Source organism: Takifugu flavidus, chromosome 5 (genome assembly GCF_003711565.1).
Source record: "Takifugu flavidus isolate HTHZ2018 chromosome 5, ASM371156v2, whole genome shotgun sequence".
Taxonomy (NCBI): domain Eukaryota; kingdom Metazoa; phylum Chordata; class Actinopteri; order Tetraodontiformes; family Tetraodontidae; genus Takifugu; species Takifugu flavidus.
This window is the reverse complement of record NC_079524.1, coordinates 12,283,733-12,301,068: the sequence shown is the minus strand read 5'-3', so window position 1 is coordinate 12,301,068 and position 17,336 is coordinate 12,283,733. Positions and strand designations below refer to the sequence as shown.

The 17,336-nt window shown below is 44.4% G+C and overlaps 4 protein-coding genes across 6 annotated transcripts; 2 read left to right on the top strand and 2 right to left on the bottom strand.

Annotated features, from left to right (window-relative positions):
- The first annotated feature begins 402 nt into the window (after window positions 1-402).
- On the top strand, window positions 403-2,350 carry zdhhc12a (zinc finger DHHC-type palmitoyltransferase 12a). The gene is made up of 5 exons (XM_057032370.1): window positions 403-695; window positions 931-1,064; window positions 1,306-1,392; window positions 1,547-1,713; window positions 1,816-2,350. The coding sequence occupies exons 1-5, from the start codon at window positions 599-601 to the stop codon at window positions 2,129-2,131; spliced, it is 801 nt and encodes a 266-aa protein (XP_056888350.1). The 5' UTR covers window positions 403-598; the 3' UTR covers window positions 2,132-2,350.
- Window positions 2,283-12,367, bottom strand: LOC130525522 (serine/threonine-protein kinase N2-like). Of its 3 annotated transcripts, none has more exons than XM_057032362.1 (20): window positions 11,340-12,367; window positions 10,937-11,099; window positions 9,867-10,018; window positions 9,234-9,447; window positions 8,492-8,614; window positions 7,650-7,759; window positions 6,322-6,465; window positions 6,098-6,173; window positions 5,784-5,976; window positions 5,576-5,702; window positions 5,410-5,480; window positions 5,272-5,329; window positions 5,092-5,183; window positions 4,826-5,002; window positions 4,660-4,722; window positions 4,510-4,586; window positions 4,270-4,412; window positions 4,078-4,185; window positions 3,907-3,987; window positions 2,283-3,655 (listed from the first exon to the last, which is right to left on the bottom strand). In XM_057032362.1, exons 2-20 carry the CDS (start codon window positions 11,091-11,093, stop codon window positions 3,452-3,454), a joined length of 2,370 nt encoding a protein of 789 aa, XP_056888342.1. In that variant the 5' UTR covers window positions 11,094-11,099; window positions 11,340-12,367; the 3' UTR covers window positions 2,283-3,451. The 3 variants fall into 3 exon arrangements, with proteins under 3 accessions (XP_056888342.1, XP_056888343.1, XP_056888345.1); XM_057032363.1 differs by having other exon boundaries at window positions 5,428-5,480; XM_057032365.1 differs by having other exon boundaries at window positions 10,937-11,072.
- A 159-nt stretch (window positions 12,368-12,526) lies between these two features.
- seta (SET nuclear proto-oncogene a) lies at window positions 12,527-16,116 on the top strand. The gene is made up of 8 exons (XM_057032369.1): window positions 12,527-12,811; window positions 13,880-13,937; window positions 14,163-14,305; window positions 14,389-14,492; window positions 14,574-14,687; window positions 14,796-14,966; window positions 15,070-15,201; window positions 15,274-16,116. Exons 1-8 carry the CDS (start codon window positions 12,739-12,741, stop codon window positions 15,295-15,297), a joined length of 819 nt encoding a protein of 272 aa, XP_056888349.1. The 5' UTR covers window positions 12,527-12,738; the 3' UTR covers window positions 15,298-16,116.
- si:ch211-51h9.7 (uncharacterized protein LOC558400 homolog) lies at window positions 14,684-17,274 on the bottom strand. Its single transcript, XM_057032371.1, has 2 exons — window positions 16,634-17,274; window positions 14,684-16,355 (listed from the first exon to the last, which is right to left on the bottom strand). The coding sequence occupies exons 1-2, from the start codon at window positions 17,055-17,057 to the stop codon at window positions 16,198-16,200; spliced, it is 582 nt and encodes a 193-aa protein (XP_056888351.1). The 5' UTR covers window positions 17,058-17,274; the 3' UTR covers window positions 14,684-16,197.
- Window positions 17,275-17,336: the final 62 nt, after the last annotated feature.

The following is a 17,336-nucleotide window of genomic DNA, read 5'->3' as shown; positions in this document are numbered from 1 at the left end:
GACTATAATCAGACGTTAACAGGCAATAAAGCAGCTGGGCCCTGTAGCCTCTATACATATGTTACATAAGAGAAGACTTTATAATGGGGTGTTCCATTATATTATACAGCATATACTTGCTATTTAAATTAGACTGAGTACGTGAACGGAAAACTTAAGACCAATCTTTGGGTGAAGGTGACCTTTGGAGATCAAATGAATGCCCTTAACATTTTCAAGGGTAGTTCATCTAACAAAACTAGTCAACCAACCGTTTCACTATTTAGTTGGGAAATTTAATAAAGTATATTATTTATTTTAGAATTGTTCCACAACCCCTGTTTAAAAAACAGAACGTGAAACGCAGAAGTTTTGCTCTACGTCTCGAGGTCACGTGGAGGCTTGGTGACGTTTAACGACGTATTTGACGTGCGACGCCGATGACGTCACAACCGGAAGTTTCTGGATATGATTTTCATTCGTAAATGTATCATTAGCACCGTAACGACGTGACATAGACTTACCGAGAGTATCAAAATGTCAATTGTCGTCTTGGAGGGATTATGTTTTCGGAGCGGCTAACAGCTAAAACGCTGAGACAGACCGCTTCGCTCTCGGAATGGCTCAGAACATGTTTCGGAGCGGATTTCTAGTTCGGACTACACACACCTTGATCACCTGGGCTATAACCCTTACACTGTTTTTGCACAACACCGGTAAGTTGATTTACACGTGGCCCAAAAGCCAAACTCGGTAGTAAAATCTGAATTTAAACACCTAAAACTACAGATTCGGGTTTACTTCCGGGTCAGGGGTAAACTGCAACTGCGTCCAATATCAAAACGTTACAAAAGAAATATTAAAGCGAATGTAATCTATTAAAAGGCCCTTTTCCTTTAATAAATGATGAAACGGAATCCATCCAAATGCTTATTCATTGTGCGTTTCCAGACTTAAGGAAGTGTGAGGAGCTAGGGGAGCTGCTGATGCCTGTCGTGTTCATCCTCCTGGTTGTGCTGTCAGTGCTACTCTACTTTGCTGTTTCATTAATGGACCCAGGCTTCGTTCTCAGTGACACCGAGAAGGTAGATATACACTGCAAAACATGCCAAACTCACCAAAAATGCACTCAACAAGGAACACCTGATAGATAGAACTGTAATACGGTGGTTATGCATGTTGTTAGGTAATTGTAATTGTAATTGGTGTCACTAAAAAGTCGCTGTTAAAATAAAAAACAAGCATTTGACCACATGATATGTCGATTATGTCACTGTTGTGACAACAAAATGCAACTTAAGCTCTGTGTCACTATTTGCTGCTCAGGGCTCCCAAGATTTAACTGAAGAAATGGAGTCGATGATGGAGTCTTCGGCTCCTTGGCTGCGCCGTTGTGGCTACTGTTTGTTGCAGGTAAACATTGGAGTAGAGGGCCAGTGATATGATATCAGTGTTTTCAATAATCAGAAATTTCTCTTCAAGTTAAGCTTCACAAAAATAGCATTCACCTGACGTGCTACACTCTGGTGATAAACTTAATCTACATTTATCTCTTTCTTCTAAACAGCAACCGATGAGAGCGAAGCACTGCCAGACATGTAAACGCTGCGTCAGACGCTACGATCACCACTGTCCTTGGATAGAGAACTGCGTTGGCGAGAGGAACCACCGCTGGTTTGTCATCTACCTGCTGGTGCAGCTGCTCGCTCTGCTGTGGGCCTTTCACATCGCTCTGTAAGGCTGCGCAATATCTTTTTATATTTAAATGTTTCGCATTAGCTGAGAAACATTTGATCTTCCAGCACAAGCTCACTGACGCTGACATTTTTCTGGCAGGTCTGGATTATCACCCAGTGTCACCTGGGATTTGTGGTTCAGGAGTAATGGTTTCCTCCTGGCAAGTCTGGTCATTGTTGGTATTTTCTCTGTGGCGGTGGTACTGCTGCTGGGCTGCCACCTCTACCTGGTGTCCATCAACTGCACGACCTGGGAGTTCATGTCACAACACAGAATCTCCTACCTGAAGAACTGTGACAGCGAGTACAGCCCCTTCGACCGTGGCGTCTTCTGCAACCTGTGGGACTTCTTCTGCACCTGCAGGACCGTGATGTGGGAGCAAACGTTCCTTCGGAAAAGCACAAGTTCTATTTGACTTTGCCCCACAAGGGCCCAGAAACCTTTTCGCTTCAGGTGTGGCCACTCCAGGTTTTTGCATGGTGACCATATGAACGACTTCATGTCGACTTGTCACCTTGGTTTTAATGATCAATGACAGTTTTGAATATACTGTATAATGGAAGATCTTTTTTACTGTACATATTCTCTTTGTATTTATTGACAAGGGTACATTAAAACAACGATATTCATCTTGTTTATAGAGTACAACTGTCGCACATTCTGAGTCATGATGCCTCAGATACACAGAGAAACACAAGACTGACATATATGTAACATTCACTAGCATTAACTTAAAGTGCTATAGTAGCTACATTGACTTCATCTGGTCGTTCCTCCAGCTGACAGGCTAACCCAGAGCAGGTCAGTGGGTAGAAACTTGGAAATGTGTGGATTTAGAGGAGTAATGTAATCTGTTTAAGAAATACTGGATTGAGTTGTCTGCAAAAAAGACAAAAACTATGAATTTGTCCTTCAAACAGGCCTGAGTTTATTATCCTAAAAAGAAACTTTAGGAGTAATTTAGCCTGGTCTAATTGCAGTGTAGTGCCCAGTAGATCCCCCAGCTCACTGATACCCTGCTTTTAAAAATAGATGGATGGAAATACTGGGTAATATAGATGTGTTCAAGTTTCCACCCTGCTGCCCTTTTCCTGCCTTTATTGCACTGACATCATTAAAGCGCGTTGTCACAGAATATGATTTGCTAAATTCAAAATTTCTCACTATTATGGCTATATTTATATACCTATGGCTTTATTCATACTGCTAGCAAATACAGGATTTCTAGTGCACAGGTTCAACACGGCGCCATGCTCGTCTACTGCTGGAATGGGAAAACAGTCGGCCCAGTGGCAGCTCGCATGGTGACATTGTTGCAATGGATTGGATTGAAATGGATTGTTATGATTTTTAAAAAGTCTTTTTATTCCTTTTTAAAAGGTAAAGGCAGTGAGCAAAGCCTGTCACAGTGGTGCATAGAAATGGCGGGAAATAGTGTACCGCTGAGGGATAAATACTGTAAATAGAAGAGGCGAAGGCCACAAAGCTAAACTGAATCTGTCTCTGTTACAGAATGCTTGAAGAGGTTCCGAGAGGTTATCAGTGCAATTTGGGAAAAATGAAATAAACTTGAACATCAGAAAAGTTAAGAGATGTATGTTACACTTGGTAGTGTTGGGCGTGAAGGTGTTTCGGTAAACGAGTCAGTGAAGTGAAGTGAGAGGTACAGCTTTTCAGCGATGATAGAAATATTTACAGCACATCTGGATGTCCGTTCTCCACCTCCTTTGTCTTTTCAGCCATGAAGAGCGCAGAAGTCAAAGTCTGCAAAGGCCTCCTGCTGCTCCGCAGTGAGGATGAAGGGTTTGGGTGGCGGCGAGAGGACCGGCTGGAGCCGAGTGAACTCGCTGTCAAAGTTGCTGACGTCCACGGACTCCTTGATCGATGGCAGGAAGGGCGGCTTTACTCTCTTGGTCAGCAGGGCTTCCCAGTCGATCTCCTGGAGAAGAGTCCACAAAGTGAATGAAGTCAATGCAGATAACTGGCTACCTTCAATCAGGGTGAAATCACTGTTGGTTCAGCATAATTCAATCAGGTTAATACCATGGAATCAATCACTAACTCTAAAAAAAATAAAATAAATACTAAATTCTGACCAATATCCGCTAGATTTTTTTATATATGGAAATATTTGACATCCAAATACACCTGGTGTATTTATTTATGAACTCTATGAGGGAAGGATTTTACCTCAAAGAACTGATCTCCTTTCACCTCGTTTGCGTCTCTCTCTCCCGCTCCGAGTCTTTTCAAAGGATTCTTCTTCAACAGCTGCAGACATGTTTAGAGTTTGTTAGAGTTGTGTTCCACAGGATTCTTTGTTCTGATAGCTCATGTGAGCAACAGCAAAGAGACGCCCACCTTCTGGATGATGGGAACAGCACCGGGAGGAATGCACTCTGGATACTGCACGTCATCGTTGACGATGCTGTCGAACACCTCCTCCTCATCCTCACCAGGGAACGGAGACTGGCGGCATGGCAGACACGCTGAGTCACAAACCTACATTTGCAGTTCAAAGCTGTAAATGTGAAAAGAGAGAACGCTACCAACCTCTCCCACAAGCATCTCGTAGATGAGGACGCCCATCCCCCACCAGTCCACCGCCCGGGTGTAGTCGTCATCCGTCAGGACCTCAGGAGCCAGAAATTCCGGAGTCCCGCAGAATGTGGAGGTGCGATCTCCATGCCCCATCCCTGGGTTGAAAATATGATTGCCTCGGGTTTAAATGGAGAATCAAGCACAGTTTTGACCAGCAGGATGCTGGTGGTGTGATGAACTAAATCAGCCGACCTTCTTTACAGAGGCCAAAGTCTGTGATCTTCACAAATCCATCTGCATCCATCAACAGGTTGTCCAGCTTCAGATCTCTGGGTGAAAGTAAACACTGCTTGTACAAACGGTGTCACGTCAGGTGGCTACCCGGGCAGTGACGCCACTTACCGATAGATGATTTTATTCAGGTGTAAGAACTCTAAACCCAGCACCACACAGGCCGAATAAAACCTGCGCAACAGCATCAGATTATGCAAATACAACACACAAAGCGGTGGCGCTTTAATACGTGTCTAATATTTTTATCATATAATTGAGAGGAGGATAAACAAACCTGGTCTGGGCCTCAGTGAAGACGCTGTTGTGGATGTGGATCATCAGGTCACCGCCTGGCAAATACTCCATGACGAAGCACACATGGTCACCGGTCTGGAAGCAGCCGTGCAGGTTGACCAGGAAGGGGTGTCGAGAGGCATTGATCATCTCGAAGATCCTCTTCTCACTCATGAGGCTGCAGCGTAAATAAAACAAGTGTCAGATTAACTGAAGTTCAGTGGCCCAGATTCCACCTACCCATTTGCAGGTTATCTCAACACGTACCTGTCCACCTCATCACGGGTCACGATGTCTTTTTTCTTCAAGGCCTTGATGGCGTACAGTTTGCCAGTTTTCTTAAATTCTGCCAGCAATACCTGGATGGAAACACCCACAACCAGCCCAGTGAGGAAAACCATAAGAGGAGGCTTCGATGGGTTGTGGTGAGCTCCAGAGAGATGTTACCTTCCCAAAGTGTCCTCGGCCCAGAACTGAGATATACTTGTAGTCGTCCATTTGCATCCTTATGAAATACAAATAAAAATCAGAACACAAAAGTGACAAAAGAGTTTATTTTTCTGCAGCAGATATTAGAAGGAGTACACTTGAGCAGTTGTGTACTTTAGAGTGGATACAGGCTGATCTTCACCTCCTTCCCTGTTGTTTAAGGATGTCTGCAAATAAAGAAGTTATTATTTTTAATGCATTGGCATTGTGATTACGACAAATGACTAAAGAGGAATTAAAAATTTGTCACTCTTCGGTTCACCATGTTGTCGAGAGTGAGGGTTGAGGGTTTGTTTGTTGTCGCGGTGATGACGGAGGAGGTGTTGTCTCCTGGGCTGGTGAGAGGGGCCCCATCTTCTTCAAAGCTGAGTCTGAAAACTGGAGCATCGCTGCGAAACAGCCAAAATAAGGCAACTTTAAACTTTGGCAGACCCTCTCTGGGGTCTCTAAATGCATTAGTTGACTCCAACCTTGGTAGTGGAGTTGTGGTTTGATTCTCCTTCACAGTGGAATGCGGGGTGCTGGGGGCAAAGAGGTCAGGGGTCGCGGTGAGGGACGAGCTGAATGTCGTGAACGAGCTGTAGCGAGGTAGGATGCTCATCATCAGGTGACCCCATGTGGCAAAATTCATATTCATCTGAGCAGCTCTGAGGAAGTTCTTTCCTGAGGAGTCATTTGTGGGACGCAACACGTGAAGAAGAGCCTCTGAATAATTTCTGCTTGATGTGACCAACCATTGAAGATAAAAAGAAACAAGAAATTAAATAAAAAAGGCCATCTCTACCTCTCTCTTTAGTGAAAATACATCTCTGGCGCCTTAGCCTTGGCTGCCGTTCGACAAAGCTGTCAAAAAATCGAAGCTGTAACATTCAGAATAGAACATCCATCAGCGGTTTAGTCTCTGGTTTAAATAATGTCAATATCCAATAATAATTAGAATATGTTTGCACTGTGTTATTGGAACTCTTAACTTCCTGGAATAAGGCCACTATGTTCAGGTGTGTGTACCTTGGCATGGAGGACACCCTGGGGCTCCAGAATGAACTCGTGGTTGTGGTTTGGCTTGTACAAAATGTCTTCGAGTCGCAGGAATCGTACCGCACACATGGTGTTCCTATCCTGCCAGAAAACACTGACCTCCAACTCACGAGTCTGTTAAGTAAGATGACATGCACAAAGTAAATTCTCTTAGGATAAATCTGAAGTTGTATACACAATGTTTTTGAAAATGTTCTATAAATTTCTGATCTTAACATTTAAAAAGTAATTGAAATAAAGTTTGAGTTTATTTTTACTGCTACCGACGTGCGGTGACAGCTAAACATGTACAGTGTTCGAGAGACACCTGCTGGTAACAAACAGAATTGCAGCAGAGTTCAAGTTGGACCGGTTCTGCTGTTAGAATTAAACAAATGACCCAACTGCAGGAAGGAAAACATTGTTACTATTTGAGAGTTGAAGAATTGAGGTAGGTGAAATAAGATCTGTATTTGTATTACACAGTTCTGATTTTTTTTTAAAAATTGTGACAGGATAATAAGACAAAGAAATTTAATATTGTAACCAATCTAAAAATCTACTACTTTTGATAGAAATCCACCAAATGTTACAAAGAAAATTTATTTTAAACACTGTAACCTAGAAATATTACAGAGTACAATCAAAAATAATTAAGCAGCTAACAATATGATAAATTTAAACATGTTTTCCTTTTATTTTTGGAGAAGCTTTTAATTTCTTAGCAGAAACTCTGCATGTTTTACGTGCTGAATATGCCTGTCTATATTTTTCAGGTACTGCCTGTCCTCCATGATGCCCTTGCATGGTCTCTGAGGTCCTGTAGGTGATATATTGTCTATGTCAGCACTTGCACCATTAAAAACGCTGCTGCTCGTACCGGCACCAATGTCATAGAGGTAAAGAGCTGCACATTTCATCAAACAAGGACAAGGCATTGTCTTACTTGGGATTACTGGGTGTCTGTAACTGGGTTATTTCAAGATGAAAGAGCATAATCAGGAAGAGTGCCTGAGTGTGGGTGGTGGTGGTGGTGGTGTGGAGGTAGAGAACAAATGCTGTGAGCTCACAACAGTGTTTCAGTATGATGGTTGATTAATGATGCTAAATCTGTGGTGGATTTATTATCTATTTGCTTAATGACACATTTTCTTAAGAAAAGATACAACTATTTAATTACTGGAATACATCAGGCAACAGTGAAGGCTGAATATTCCCAAAGTTGAATTCTACATTGATATCTTTCCTCTGCTTCTTTTTTAATTTTACCTACAGTGTTTTTGCATGGTGATGAAGCACATCCAGCCCGCTTTACTCACCCGCTCCATCTGGAGGCAGAACGTCTGATCCCAGCTCAGCCGACTGCTGGGTGCCCAGCGCGTCTGGCCGACCACTCTGGCGTCCAGCCTGAGCACGGCGCTGACTTCAGCTGCAGGACGTAAACCATGAATTCATCAGTCAGACGGAACCTTTGCATGGGCCTGATTCCAGCATCATCTCAAAGCTGTAAAAGCCAATCTGCCGGAGTGCAGGAAAACTTCTGACGTGTCACTTTTAGGTCTCCTGGAGGTACTACAGGTTCCATTTTTTTTCCACCAGATGATTTTTAACTATAACTGTTGGCTAACTAGGAGTGAGACAGCTGCAAGAGCACAGCAGCTACAGTGGGCTAGAATACAGGAGACTGGAAACAACAGCAGGGAGACTAACAGACAAACACAAGAAGGTTTGAACAAAAGTAGGAATCTAGAATGTGCAGATACAACAGGTATGAGCACATGATCTGGAGGCTAATGTGGAAATGTAATAGTCTTTATGATGCTTGTCATGCTTGCATCACACTGAAAGATTCCATTTTAACTTGTTTATCAAATTTATTTCCAGACCAAAACAGCAGCTAAATGTCAGACAAAATGATTTAACTGAGGGTCTTTCGGAATCATTGGCAGAGAAGTTGACCTAATAAAAACCATAATAGATTAACCTTTACGCATGACTCAATTTCAGTGATATTCTTTTAATAAATGTAAGGAAAGGGTCTCGATCGTGCCATCAAACCACAAATCACATCTTCATGCTAGTTAAATGTGCTCAAGTTGCAACAAACAAAATGAAACAGAATCTACACATTTTGGTGCAAGTGGTCCAAATCTTCACTCACCAGCTGGTTCTTCTGGCCTGTGAGCAGTGAAGGAGCTGCTGTCCTCTGTCAGATTTTCCTGCTTGGGATTTTTCAGAGGTTTTAGCAAATCCTCACATCCAAGAAGTCTGATTTCAAGCTTGCCTGAGGAGAAAACACCTAATCAGAGAAACTATTTACTAAATACTGGCCTCTCTGAAGAAGCGAGCTGAAGGCATTTCTGGTGTCTGGTGATAAATCTTTGCTATGACAGCGCTTGAAATTACAACCTCTCATTTGTTGGCATAAATAAATCTGTGGGACTGAAAGCTTCAATCAGGGCTGCCTGGAGTATTTCTGACCTGGTTTGGCTGAAGCGATAACAACTGCCGAGCAGAAAACCACCGACCTGAGACCTGTTCTCATTATTCGCTGCCAACGGAGCAACTCCAGGATTTGTCTCCTCGTTACATCATCAAAGGGATTTTTTTCCCCCCCAACTTCCTTTTGCATCGTGTAGGGAGGGGCAGCTTATAGCCAAAACTGTCCAAAACCAGCAGATTACATGTCCTGATTATCCACCCGCCAGAGGTCAGCGTATGGTAAACCATGCTGAGTCCCCAAAAGGCACCAGAGAACCTGCTCATTTTCCTTAAAATGTATTTTAAAATCTGCTTTGTTGACATTTTAAAGCCACCACAGGCCGAGGCCTGTTTTTTCATCCACAGACCTTTTGAAAAATTAACAGTTTTGTTGTCACTATAAAATTGTAAATGATGCACACCGGTCAAGGATGCAGGCCTGATGGACAGGAGGGACGGGGACGTTGACAGGGGACACCTGGATGTGGAGCTGTGGGGGGACGGAGGTTCTTCTGAGCCGTCCGTCCTCCCTGCAGGCGGCTGCAGGCTCTCCTGGCTGTTTTCCTTCAGGCATCTCTCCAGAGACAGTCGCAAAAGCTCCAGCTTCTGGGAGCACTCGTGCACCCGCAACTGTGCCTGATGGGAAGATAAACGTCCTGGTGTTATTGTGCGGTTGTGTGTTATTGACACGGTTGGCGCTGATCCGCCTCTCTAGGCTGATTGTATGAGCCAAAGTAAACATAATCAATGTCAGGTAGCAGCCAAACACTCAAGTATTCTTTGACAGGATTTTGCTTTTATTCTGGCCTGACTTTATAAAGAAAGATGCGCTACTTTAGTCGGACTTTATGTGAAACCAGAAAACGGGCCACGTTATTCTGCAGAACGGCTGAGAAATGGAGCAGAGAGTTACATGAAATCTGCTGCTGAAAGCTGAAACCTTTATTTTTCTTTAGGTAGCTCGAACAACAGGACTCAACATGGGTACGCTAGAGTCTAAAAGTAATGCGACGGCTCCCTGAGCTCGGGCGGAATCGAGCTTGGACCAGTTCTACCTCAGCCGCTGCCGTGGGGTCCAGCGACGAGATTCCCTGCAGCTGCTTTGCCACATCTTCGGCCAGCACCAGCGCATCTGTCTCTCTCTGAACGTAGTGCTGCAGCTCTGACAAACGAGCGTCTCTGGGACTGATGGCGAATGGAGAGACACCTGAGAGGAAGCCAGAGAGAGAGAGGAAAGGTTCAGCGGAGAGGAATTCATTTTACATGAGTAACTCTCTTCAGTGCTGTGATCAATACCTAGAAGCCAAGTTGAGCTGCTCTTCACTATTAATGTAATGGTTCAGCAGGTGAAGTTCCTAACATTATGTGTTTTATGCTCCTGACATTTGCCTGGAACCTCTCTCAAACACATAAAAGTCTATAAAAGGTGGGTACAAATGGGAATGGGAAAAAGAAAAATCTTCACCTGTTGCTGAGTTAATATGAGGAAGGCAAATACAAGGTGAAAAACCCTCTTTGCTGCTTGGTTGTGTTATTGGATCCATTCATCATTATTTCCCTGAAAGGCTTGAAGGTCTCTCAGAATAATAAGCATTGATGGTTTCCGTAAGTGATTTATTTGGCTGGTTGTGGCAGAAACAGCAGATGTTTCACTTCTGCTCTCATTAGGTTTCATTATGCTTCCAACGTAATGATTAAAGTGCCTTTTCCACTTCTGATCTGACAGCGATGCGCAGTTCAAATGGCTGTTTTCGCTGGTGAGACTTCCCCATCTCAACATTATCAGGGATCAATAACAGGAAAGGAGGTCAAGGGTCAGAGAAAGAAAATATGAGTCAAAGAACTGATGCAAAGTGCTGATTGTCTAGTGTTTCACAGGCTGCTGCCAAGCCAGGAATCGCTTTGCAAATGTTTGTTTATGAGCAAACACGCTGGTTTTGCAGCCCGTGTAATTAAAGAAATCAGTTCTGACACAGTCGTGCCGCCAAAAGGCTCATTCCCCGAAGAATAACAAGCGCAAAACATTTTGATACTGGAAAGGTATTCACCTACAACCCCTACTCCTTTCTCTAAATGACTCCATTTGTTTACACATTATAAACAGATGTGTTTCAGGGACTCTAACCTCCACGTGTGAAGCTGTTCTGGTCGCCACCACTGTCGCTCTTGGTAACGCCGCTGCCGTCGCTGCTGCCAGCTTGGGTGACTTTGATAATTTGCAGACGGATCAGCTCGATCTTGGAGCGGCTGTCCTGCAGCATCTGCTGAGCGGTGGACAACATCTGATCCTGGATAAGCACACATCAACAAACAATAATTCCTGCTTCTTCACAGTACTTTTGCCAGAACCGCTGAGACGGGAGCTTGTGTGTAAACACACACCGAGAGAAGAACCTTAATAACTTGGAAAAGGGGAAGCAAAGCAACACTGCTGACAGAAGTGGGAAACACGCGTGCTGGAGAAGAACTGCCAGAGTGACAACATGTTAATTGCACATAAATGCAGCATGACTTTGCACGGCACTAACCTCAGGACGATACTCTTGCTTCCGGCTGAGAGGAGACTAATCTGTCATCTTCTGTGGCAGTGGAGGGGGACCTCTCTGGTTGTGCCACTGCACCTTGACAATCTTCACAACGCTGGTCCCCTGGTGTGGTGGACGATTCATAAAACCATTATATCTAATGGCGCTTGACGGTGCATCTTTGGACCGGGCTCACAGTCTGTCCCACTACTTGTTTTCGCCTCCTTGCACACTCTGCTGCAACATCCCCTTCCCACTGCATCCTCATCCTCTGTAACCAAATCCTCCTCTCTCTCTCTCTTCCTCTCTCTCTGCAGGGGGATGGCAGTCTTCCTCCCCTGTGCCAGTGCTGCTGTTTCAGTGCTGACTGAATGCTCTGAGCTCGGCATTGGCCGCTGTATGACCACATGTCTTCGTGCTGTCGCCAACCAAAGGGCAAACACAGAAGCGCTGCAGTTGCTCTGTCTGGGCCAAGGGATGGAGCTTTTCGGGGTGTTTCTATTGCCACGAAAACACGGGGTACGAGAGGCACCCTGATCGATGTAAACATGCTTTGCGATTGAAGCAGGAGCAGCTCCTGGCATGCTCGGTGGGATCCTCCTGCTGGGAGTAACTCGCAGCATTATGAATCTACACCGTTTATGTTTGCTAGACCCCCACTGGAAGGGCTCAGGTCGATATTACATGTCATAAGCGTTTGACTGTGGTTGTAAATATGTAATTACACAAGCACTAGCGTGAAGGTCGCCTTCGCAAATAAAATGCAATAACGTTCATTCGAAGACAATTTTGGCGTGCTGACTGTCACACGCAGCCTAGAATTAAACGCGAATGGTGTTTTTTGTTTTGTTATCTACGAATATTTGTTTTGGTTCAAACAATTAGCTTAACTAACGGGCTAATTAGCTGTGACCATCAGAACGAGGCGACCCGCTAAACTGCTATTCAGCATCTTTCCAGAGTGCGCAAGTGCGAGTCGGTCCGTCGGAAGGTTTGGCCTAACCCCAATAAATGTTCTATTTGTCACGCAATGATCAAAACTCTGTTGAGGAAAAAAAATGTCAAGAGGTGTTTTGAGGATTACTTGGTTCGCAGGGAAATATTGAGGGAAGAAACGGCTCTAAATCAGTAAATTGGAGTGGAAGAGGGAGACCTATTTTGAGAGGCGGAGCTCGTCTCCTCTCCACTCGGCGAGGCGCGTTCGTAATGAAAGGAGCGCGTGAGCAGCGCTTGCTGTGACTTCCTCGCGCATCGGCAGCTACATTGTGTGGAAAGGAGCACGTTGTTGGCTTCTGCGCGGTGAACTTTGCGCCGAATTTACATTCTCCTGCCCAAGGAGAAACCAGAACCACATCTACCAGATTTTGTCGGGCGTCTGTAAGTTACTCCAGCTTGCGAAAATATGTCTGCTTCGGCGGCAAAAGTCAGTAAAAAGGAGCTGAACTCAAACCATGACGGAGCGGACGAAACCTCCGGTAAGGGGAATGGCGGCCTCCTGTTCACCGCCATTTTCACTTTCTTCTCTAACATAATTTGCATTGCCACTGGCTGCTGTTTTTAAGCAATTAACGTGTGAGTTGTTTTTATTTTTCTCCACGTTGCCGGCTCTGGGTTTAGGTTGGCTGCAAGAGCGGCTCTTCTGCGCTCGTCTTTCGGGAAGTGCACGTAGCTCAGGGGCTAACTCGTTTATTAGCATGCCGCTACTCTTGGCCGCCGTTGTTCCGCTCAGACCGGTGCCGAGAGGCCATGTTAGCTAGCGCACCTAGCATGATCAGCGTGGCCAGTTATGTCGTTGGCCGCCGAATGGCTGGTATTGTGCGATGCTTTCCAGAGACGGCTGCCAAATTATATCAGATTGATCACTTTTCGTGTGCTCTAATATTTTGCTGTCGAATCACCCCAACTTTTGTGATTTCATTAAGACTTTAGCAGTTAGCAGGCTAGCTAGTGTTGTTGTTGTAATGTTACTTAACGTTGGCCGACGGCGTCTTGTTTTGTTGCTGGTCCAAACGCGTCGGTGTTGCTGTGCACGGTCCTCGCATGGCGGTGCGTGATTTTGGACCGGCAGAACACGCGTTGCACCGGTGAAGGCAACTGCGTGACAAGTACTTTGTTCTGTGTGTTCGCAGCTAGGTCGCGCACGTTACGGCGGTTGTGTATGTGCACTCGGATGTCCCACATTTAAACCACGCGGCCTCGTCGGTAGTGCCCCTAGAAAACGGTACATCTAAAGAGCGAGAGCTGCAGCCATTGGCTACGGGGGAGCCCGGGCTTATGTCCCCGCTAGCTTCACCATCGTCATCGCCCACCGCGGGCGATCCTTCGGGGAGCTTTGCGAACTTACTAATGCTTAATAATCGTTGATTTGTGGCTGAAAAAGCGGCACTTTAAAAGTACACTTGGCTGCCACTAGAATAAGTTTTGGTGTCGGCGCGATTCGAGCTCGCAGGTTAATGCACGATTAGTGTGTCTTTCTTTAAGGTTTTCCACTCGTACGCTTAATCCTGATAATTAACAAGTGCACCATCTGTGTGTTCCTGCAGAGAAAGAGCAACAGGAAGCCATTGAACACATCGATGAAGTTCAAAACGAAATTGACAGGTAATGGATTTCTGCAACTTTTTATAGGAATATTACATTTTATTATTGTTAGGGTTGAAATCTTTCTTTCTTCAGGCCTCAGGATAAATTACTACTCGTATTGCTTGTGTTTATTTTAAAAAAAAAAATGCATTATTAATTTCCTGTTAGTTCTCATTTCTCCGCTTGCAAGTTTGCTTTAAAGTATTGTGCGTTAGATTTGACTATTTTGATCTGAACCCTCAGGTTGAACGAGCAAGCCAGTGAAGAGATCCTCAAAGTAGAACAGAAATACAACAAACTACGCCAGCCGTTCTTTCAAAAGAGGTCAGAACTGATCGCCAAAATCCCCAACTTCTGGGTCACCACATTTGTTAACCATCCACAGGGTGAGCATTACATTATTTCATTTTTAAAAAAAAGTTCTGTTTGTTACTGCTTGATAAATGTGTAATGTATGGTGTACTTACAGTATCTGCTCTACTGGGAGAGGAAGATGAGGAGGCACTTCATTATCTGAGCCGAGTGGAAGTGACAGAGTTTGAAGACATCAAGTCAGGTTACAGAATAGATTTTGTAAGTACAGTTGTGTGACGTGAGATTTTTGAAGCCCCCCCCCATCCTTTGGTTCTGACTGATGTACATTTTATTTTGCAGTATTTTGATGAAAATCCGTACTTCGAAAACAAAGTACTTTCCAAAGAATTCCATTTGAATGAGAGCGGAGATCCGTCTTCAAAGTCAACAGAAATCAAATGGAAATCAGGAAAGGTGTGATCTGATTTATTAACAAAACAAAAAAGTAATGAAGGCATTTTGAAATTTGATGTTTTCAGTCATTACCTATTACCCATCAGCGCACATTCTGGTTCTTTGCAGGACCTGACCAAGCGCTCCAGCCAGACACAGAACAAAGCAGGGAGGAAGAGGCAACATGAAGAACCAGAAAGCTTCTTCACTTGGTTCACTGATCATGCCGACGCCGGCGCTGATGAGCTTGGGGAGGTCATCAAGGATGACATCTGGCCGAATCCTTTGCAGTACTACCTGGTAGGTTAACAGAACGCTGGTGTGGGTGAAGAACGACGCTTTTTCATGTGTTGCACTGGGGCAGGAAAGCTTTGTCTGACAGGACCCTTGTGTACGCGTCTAGGTTCCTGACATGGATGAGGAAGAGGGTGAAGGTGAGGAAGATGAAGAGGATGAGGAGGGTCTGGAGGACATAGATGAAGAGGGAGACGAAGATGGAGAAGATGATGAAGAGGATGATGGAGAAGATGGAGAGGTAAGTCAATTTTAAGGTAGCAAAACTGTTCCATCTTTGGTCCTGGCACTCATCTCTGACTCCCCCTTTCAGGATGACGAGGGAGAAGATGACTAAAATAAATAAAACTACCCGGACCCTCAAGCTTCTATTCCCTGTTTGTTTGTTTTTTTTTCCACTCACAATTGGGAGCAAAGGTTTATTTTATAATTTTTTGGTCCATTTGCTTCATTTTCCATTCTGAGGCCTCCACACCTGTTGGTGCCATATTAAGTTCCTCCTTTGACTCATCTTAATTAGATGGCACTTTGCCCTGAATTGTGAGTACCATACCTGAAGTCATCTCAGAAATAAAAAAAAGATATAAAAATGGAATCAGCACTGCATCTTGAGTAGAATTTGAAGACAACTCACACAAGTCCTCCTGTAAAGGTAAATTGACCTAAAGCCATGGTGTAGTGACCCAGCGCTAGTTTACCTCAATATTTTCCCCCCACGTATTCTTTCCCCCAATGTCGGGACATTGATCCTTTGCAGCAACTGTTATTTTTCCCCCCATGTGGTTAATGAGAATTGGCTCATTCCTTCTGACTTGTAATGTTTTTTTGGGGGGGTGGGGTAAGCCGGGCTGTGGGGGTAGGAGCATGTTAGTAACTGGGGAGAGTGGTTATTTTGACACCATTTCTATGGGATTTTTTTGTTTTGTTTTCATTGTATTGTTTTACAGATATCCATGAGATTTGAAATGACATTTTTAATAAAGAACAAAATGGAAAAAAAACAAGCTTGTAAATTTTCGCCCCACTGCTTCATGGGTAAAAACGCACCTGTCTGAATAGAATTTAGTCGTGGTCCTTTATCCTTGGGGAAACAAATTGTTTAAATTGAGGTGTACAACTTGGTTTTGTTACATTAATAAAAGTTAATATGTTGAAATGTGTGGGAGTTTTCAAGAGCGTACACAGACTTGTGTAAGGATAAATTCAGGGCGGATGCAGGATGGGTGGTAAATCATGTTCACCGGCTCACAAAAGACTTTGGTGTCATGAGCAAACTGGATGCAAACTCTTCTGTTAACAGTTGGTGAGTTATTAGAGCCAGAAAGGTGTGTTGGGACTCTTGGAAGCTGGATTTTGTGATCAGGTCTGGCCAGTCACTGGGCTGAAAGGCCCAACCTGGAAAGAAAACAAACCGTCACATGGCCATATTTTAAAAGGTTACACATTTCTGGATGACCTACACAATTTTTAAAATGGTCACAATGTAACCATAAACACGTTTGTCCTACAGCTCAATGGACGAAGTTTATAGACAATCTTGTTACAAAATATGAATAAGCAGACTGGAAATGCTGGGCGTTCCCTCGAAGTTTTGCAAGTATGCAATAATCGGATTATCTTTTGAGCACATCCAGGTAATAAATGAAAGACTTTGCTGCTGGTTTTCTACCCACCGAGATGAGCTTTACAGCGAGGACAGGTTGCTACCGTCCAAGAGAACCCCGGGAACCAGGAGAAGCGTTTGTCTGCCGGCCAGTGCTGCGTAATGTCGGCTTTTCTGAAAGTTATAACTTCGAACTGGTGTCCGTGGGGGTTTTCAAAGAGCTGGACATTAACCCTTCGGCCCCCGACCACTGTGTCGTTGCGGCTGGCAAGAGCCAGCCGACTGGGAACGAAGTGGATGTCCGTGCCGTGAGCTAGCTCATGTCCGCACGCTCGGCAGAGTATAAGGGTTTCTTTGCTGCTCCCTCCGTCCGTTGCCACAGCGGCACACGCCTCACTTTGTTGGTTCAACTCGGAATAAATCACAAATACTAATAAAATAAGGTGATATGGCATTTTTAGCCACGTCTGCTGCTGCATGGGCTCGCCAGTCATCCCTGTGATGGACGCACGCGGACTTAGCTGTTAGCCTGCTAGCAGCCTGTTTTTCAGCGGATGTGCGGACTCGTTCGGTTATCATTGACTAACTCGACGCTATTTTGATTTGTCACCCAAACATCTCAAGCCCATCGAGACTGATGTGCGAAAATAACAGATATAACTAACTGGTGTTGTGTTAACTTTGAGACGTAATAGGGTGACAGAGGGAGCGATGCAGCGAGGTAATGGCGAATCCTAACCCTGATATTCGGAAGTACTACTAAGAAAAAAAAA

What these genes read in the sequence shown, in the direction of transcription:
- si:ch211-51h9.7 (XM_057032371.1), bottom strand. Translation starts at nt 17,057, where the DNA reads ATGACTGGCGAGCCCATGCAGCAGCAGACGTGGCTAAAAATGCCATAT. An exon ending in TCGCTGTAAAGCTCATCTCG is followed by an intron (nt 16,356 to 16,633) that starts GTGGGTAGAAAA and finishes TTTTCTTTCCAG; the next exon opens with GTTGGGCCTTTCAGCCCAGT.
- seta (XM_057032369.1), top strand. Translation starts at nt 12,739, where the DNA reads ATGTCTGCTTCGGCGGCAAAAGTCAGTAAAAAGGAGCTGAACTCAAAC. An exon ending in CAGGTTACAGAATAGATTTT is followed by an intron (nt 14,493 to 14,573) that starts GTAAGTACAGTT and finishes TTTATTTTGCAG; the next exon opens with TATTTTGATGAAAATCCGTA. An exon ending in ATGATGGAGAAGATGGAGAG is followed by an intron (nt 15,202 to 15,273) that starts GTAAGTCAATTT and finishes TCCCCCTTTCAG; the next exon opens with GATGACGAGGGAGAAGATGA.
- zdhhc12a (XM_057032370.1), top strand. Translation starts at nt 599, where the DNA reads ATGGCTCAGAACATGTTTCGGAGCGGATTTCTAGTTCGGACTACACAC. An exon ending in TTCTCAGTGACACCGAGAAG is followed by an intron (nt 1,065 to 1,305) that starts GTAGATATACAC and finishes TTTGCTGCTCAG; the next exon opens with GGCTCCCAAGATTTAACTGA. An exon ending in TGGGCCTTTCACATCGCTCT is followed by an intron (nt 1,714 to 1,815) that starts GTAAGGCTGCGC and finishes TTTTTCTGGCAG; the next exon opens with GTCTGGATTATCACCCAGTG.
- LOC130525522 (XM_057032362.1), bottom strand. Translation starts at nt 11,093, where the DNA reads ATGTTGTCCACCGCTCAGCAGATGCTGCAGGACAGCCGCTCCAAGATC. An exon ending in GAACAGCTTCACACGTGGAG is followed by an intron (nt 10,019 to 10,936) that starts GTTAGAGTCCCT and finishes GCTTCCTCTCAG; the next exon opens with GTGTCTCTCCATTCGCCATC. An exon ending in CTGTTCCCATCATCCAGAAG is followed by an intron (nt 3,988 to 4,077) that starts GTGGGCGTCTCT and finishes ACATGTCTGCAG; the next exon opens with CTGTTGAAGAAGAATCCTTT.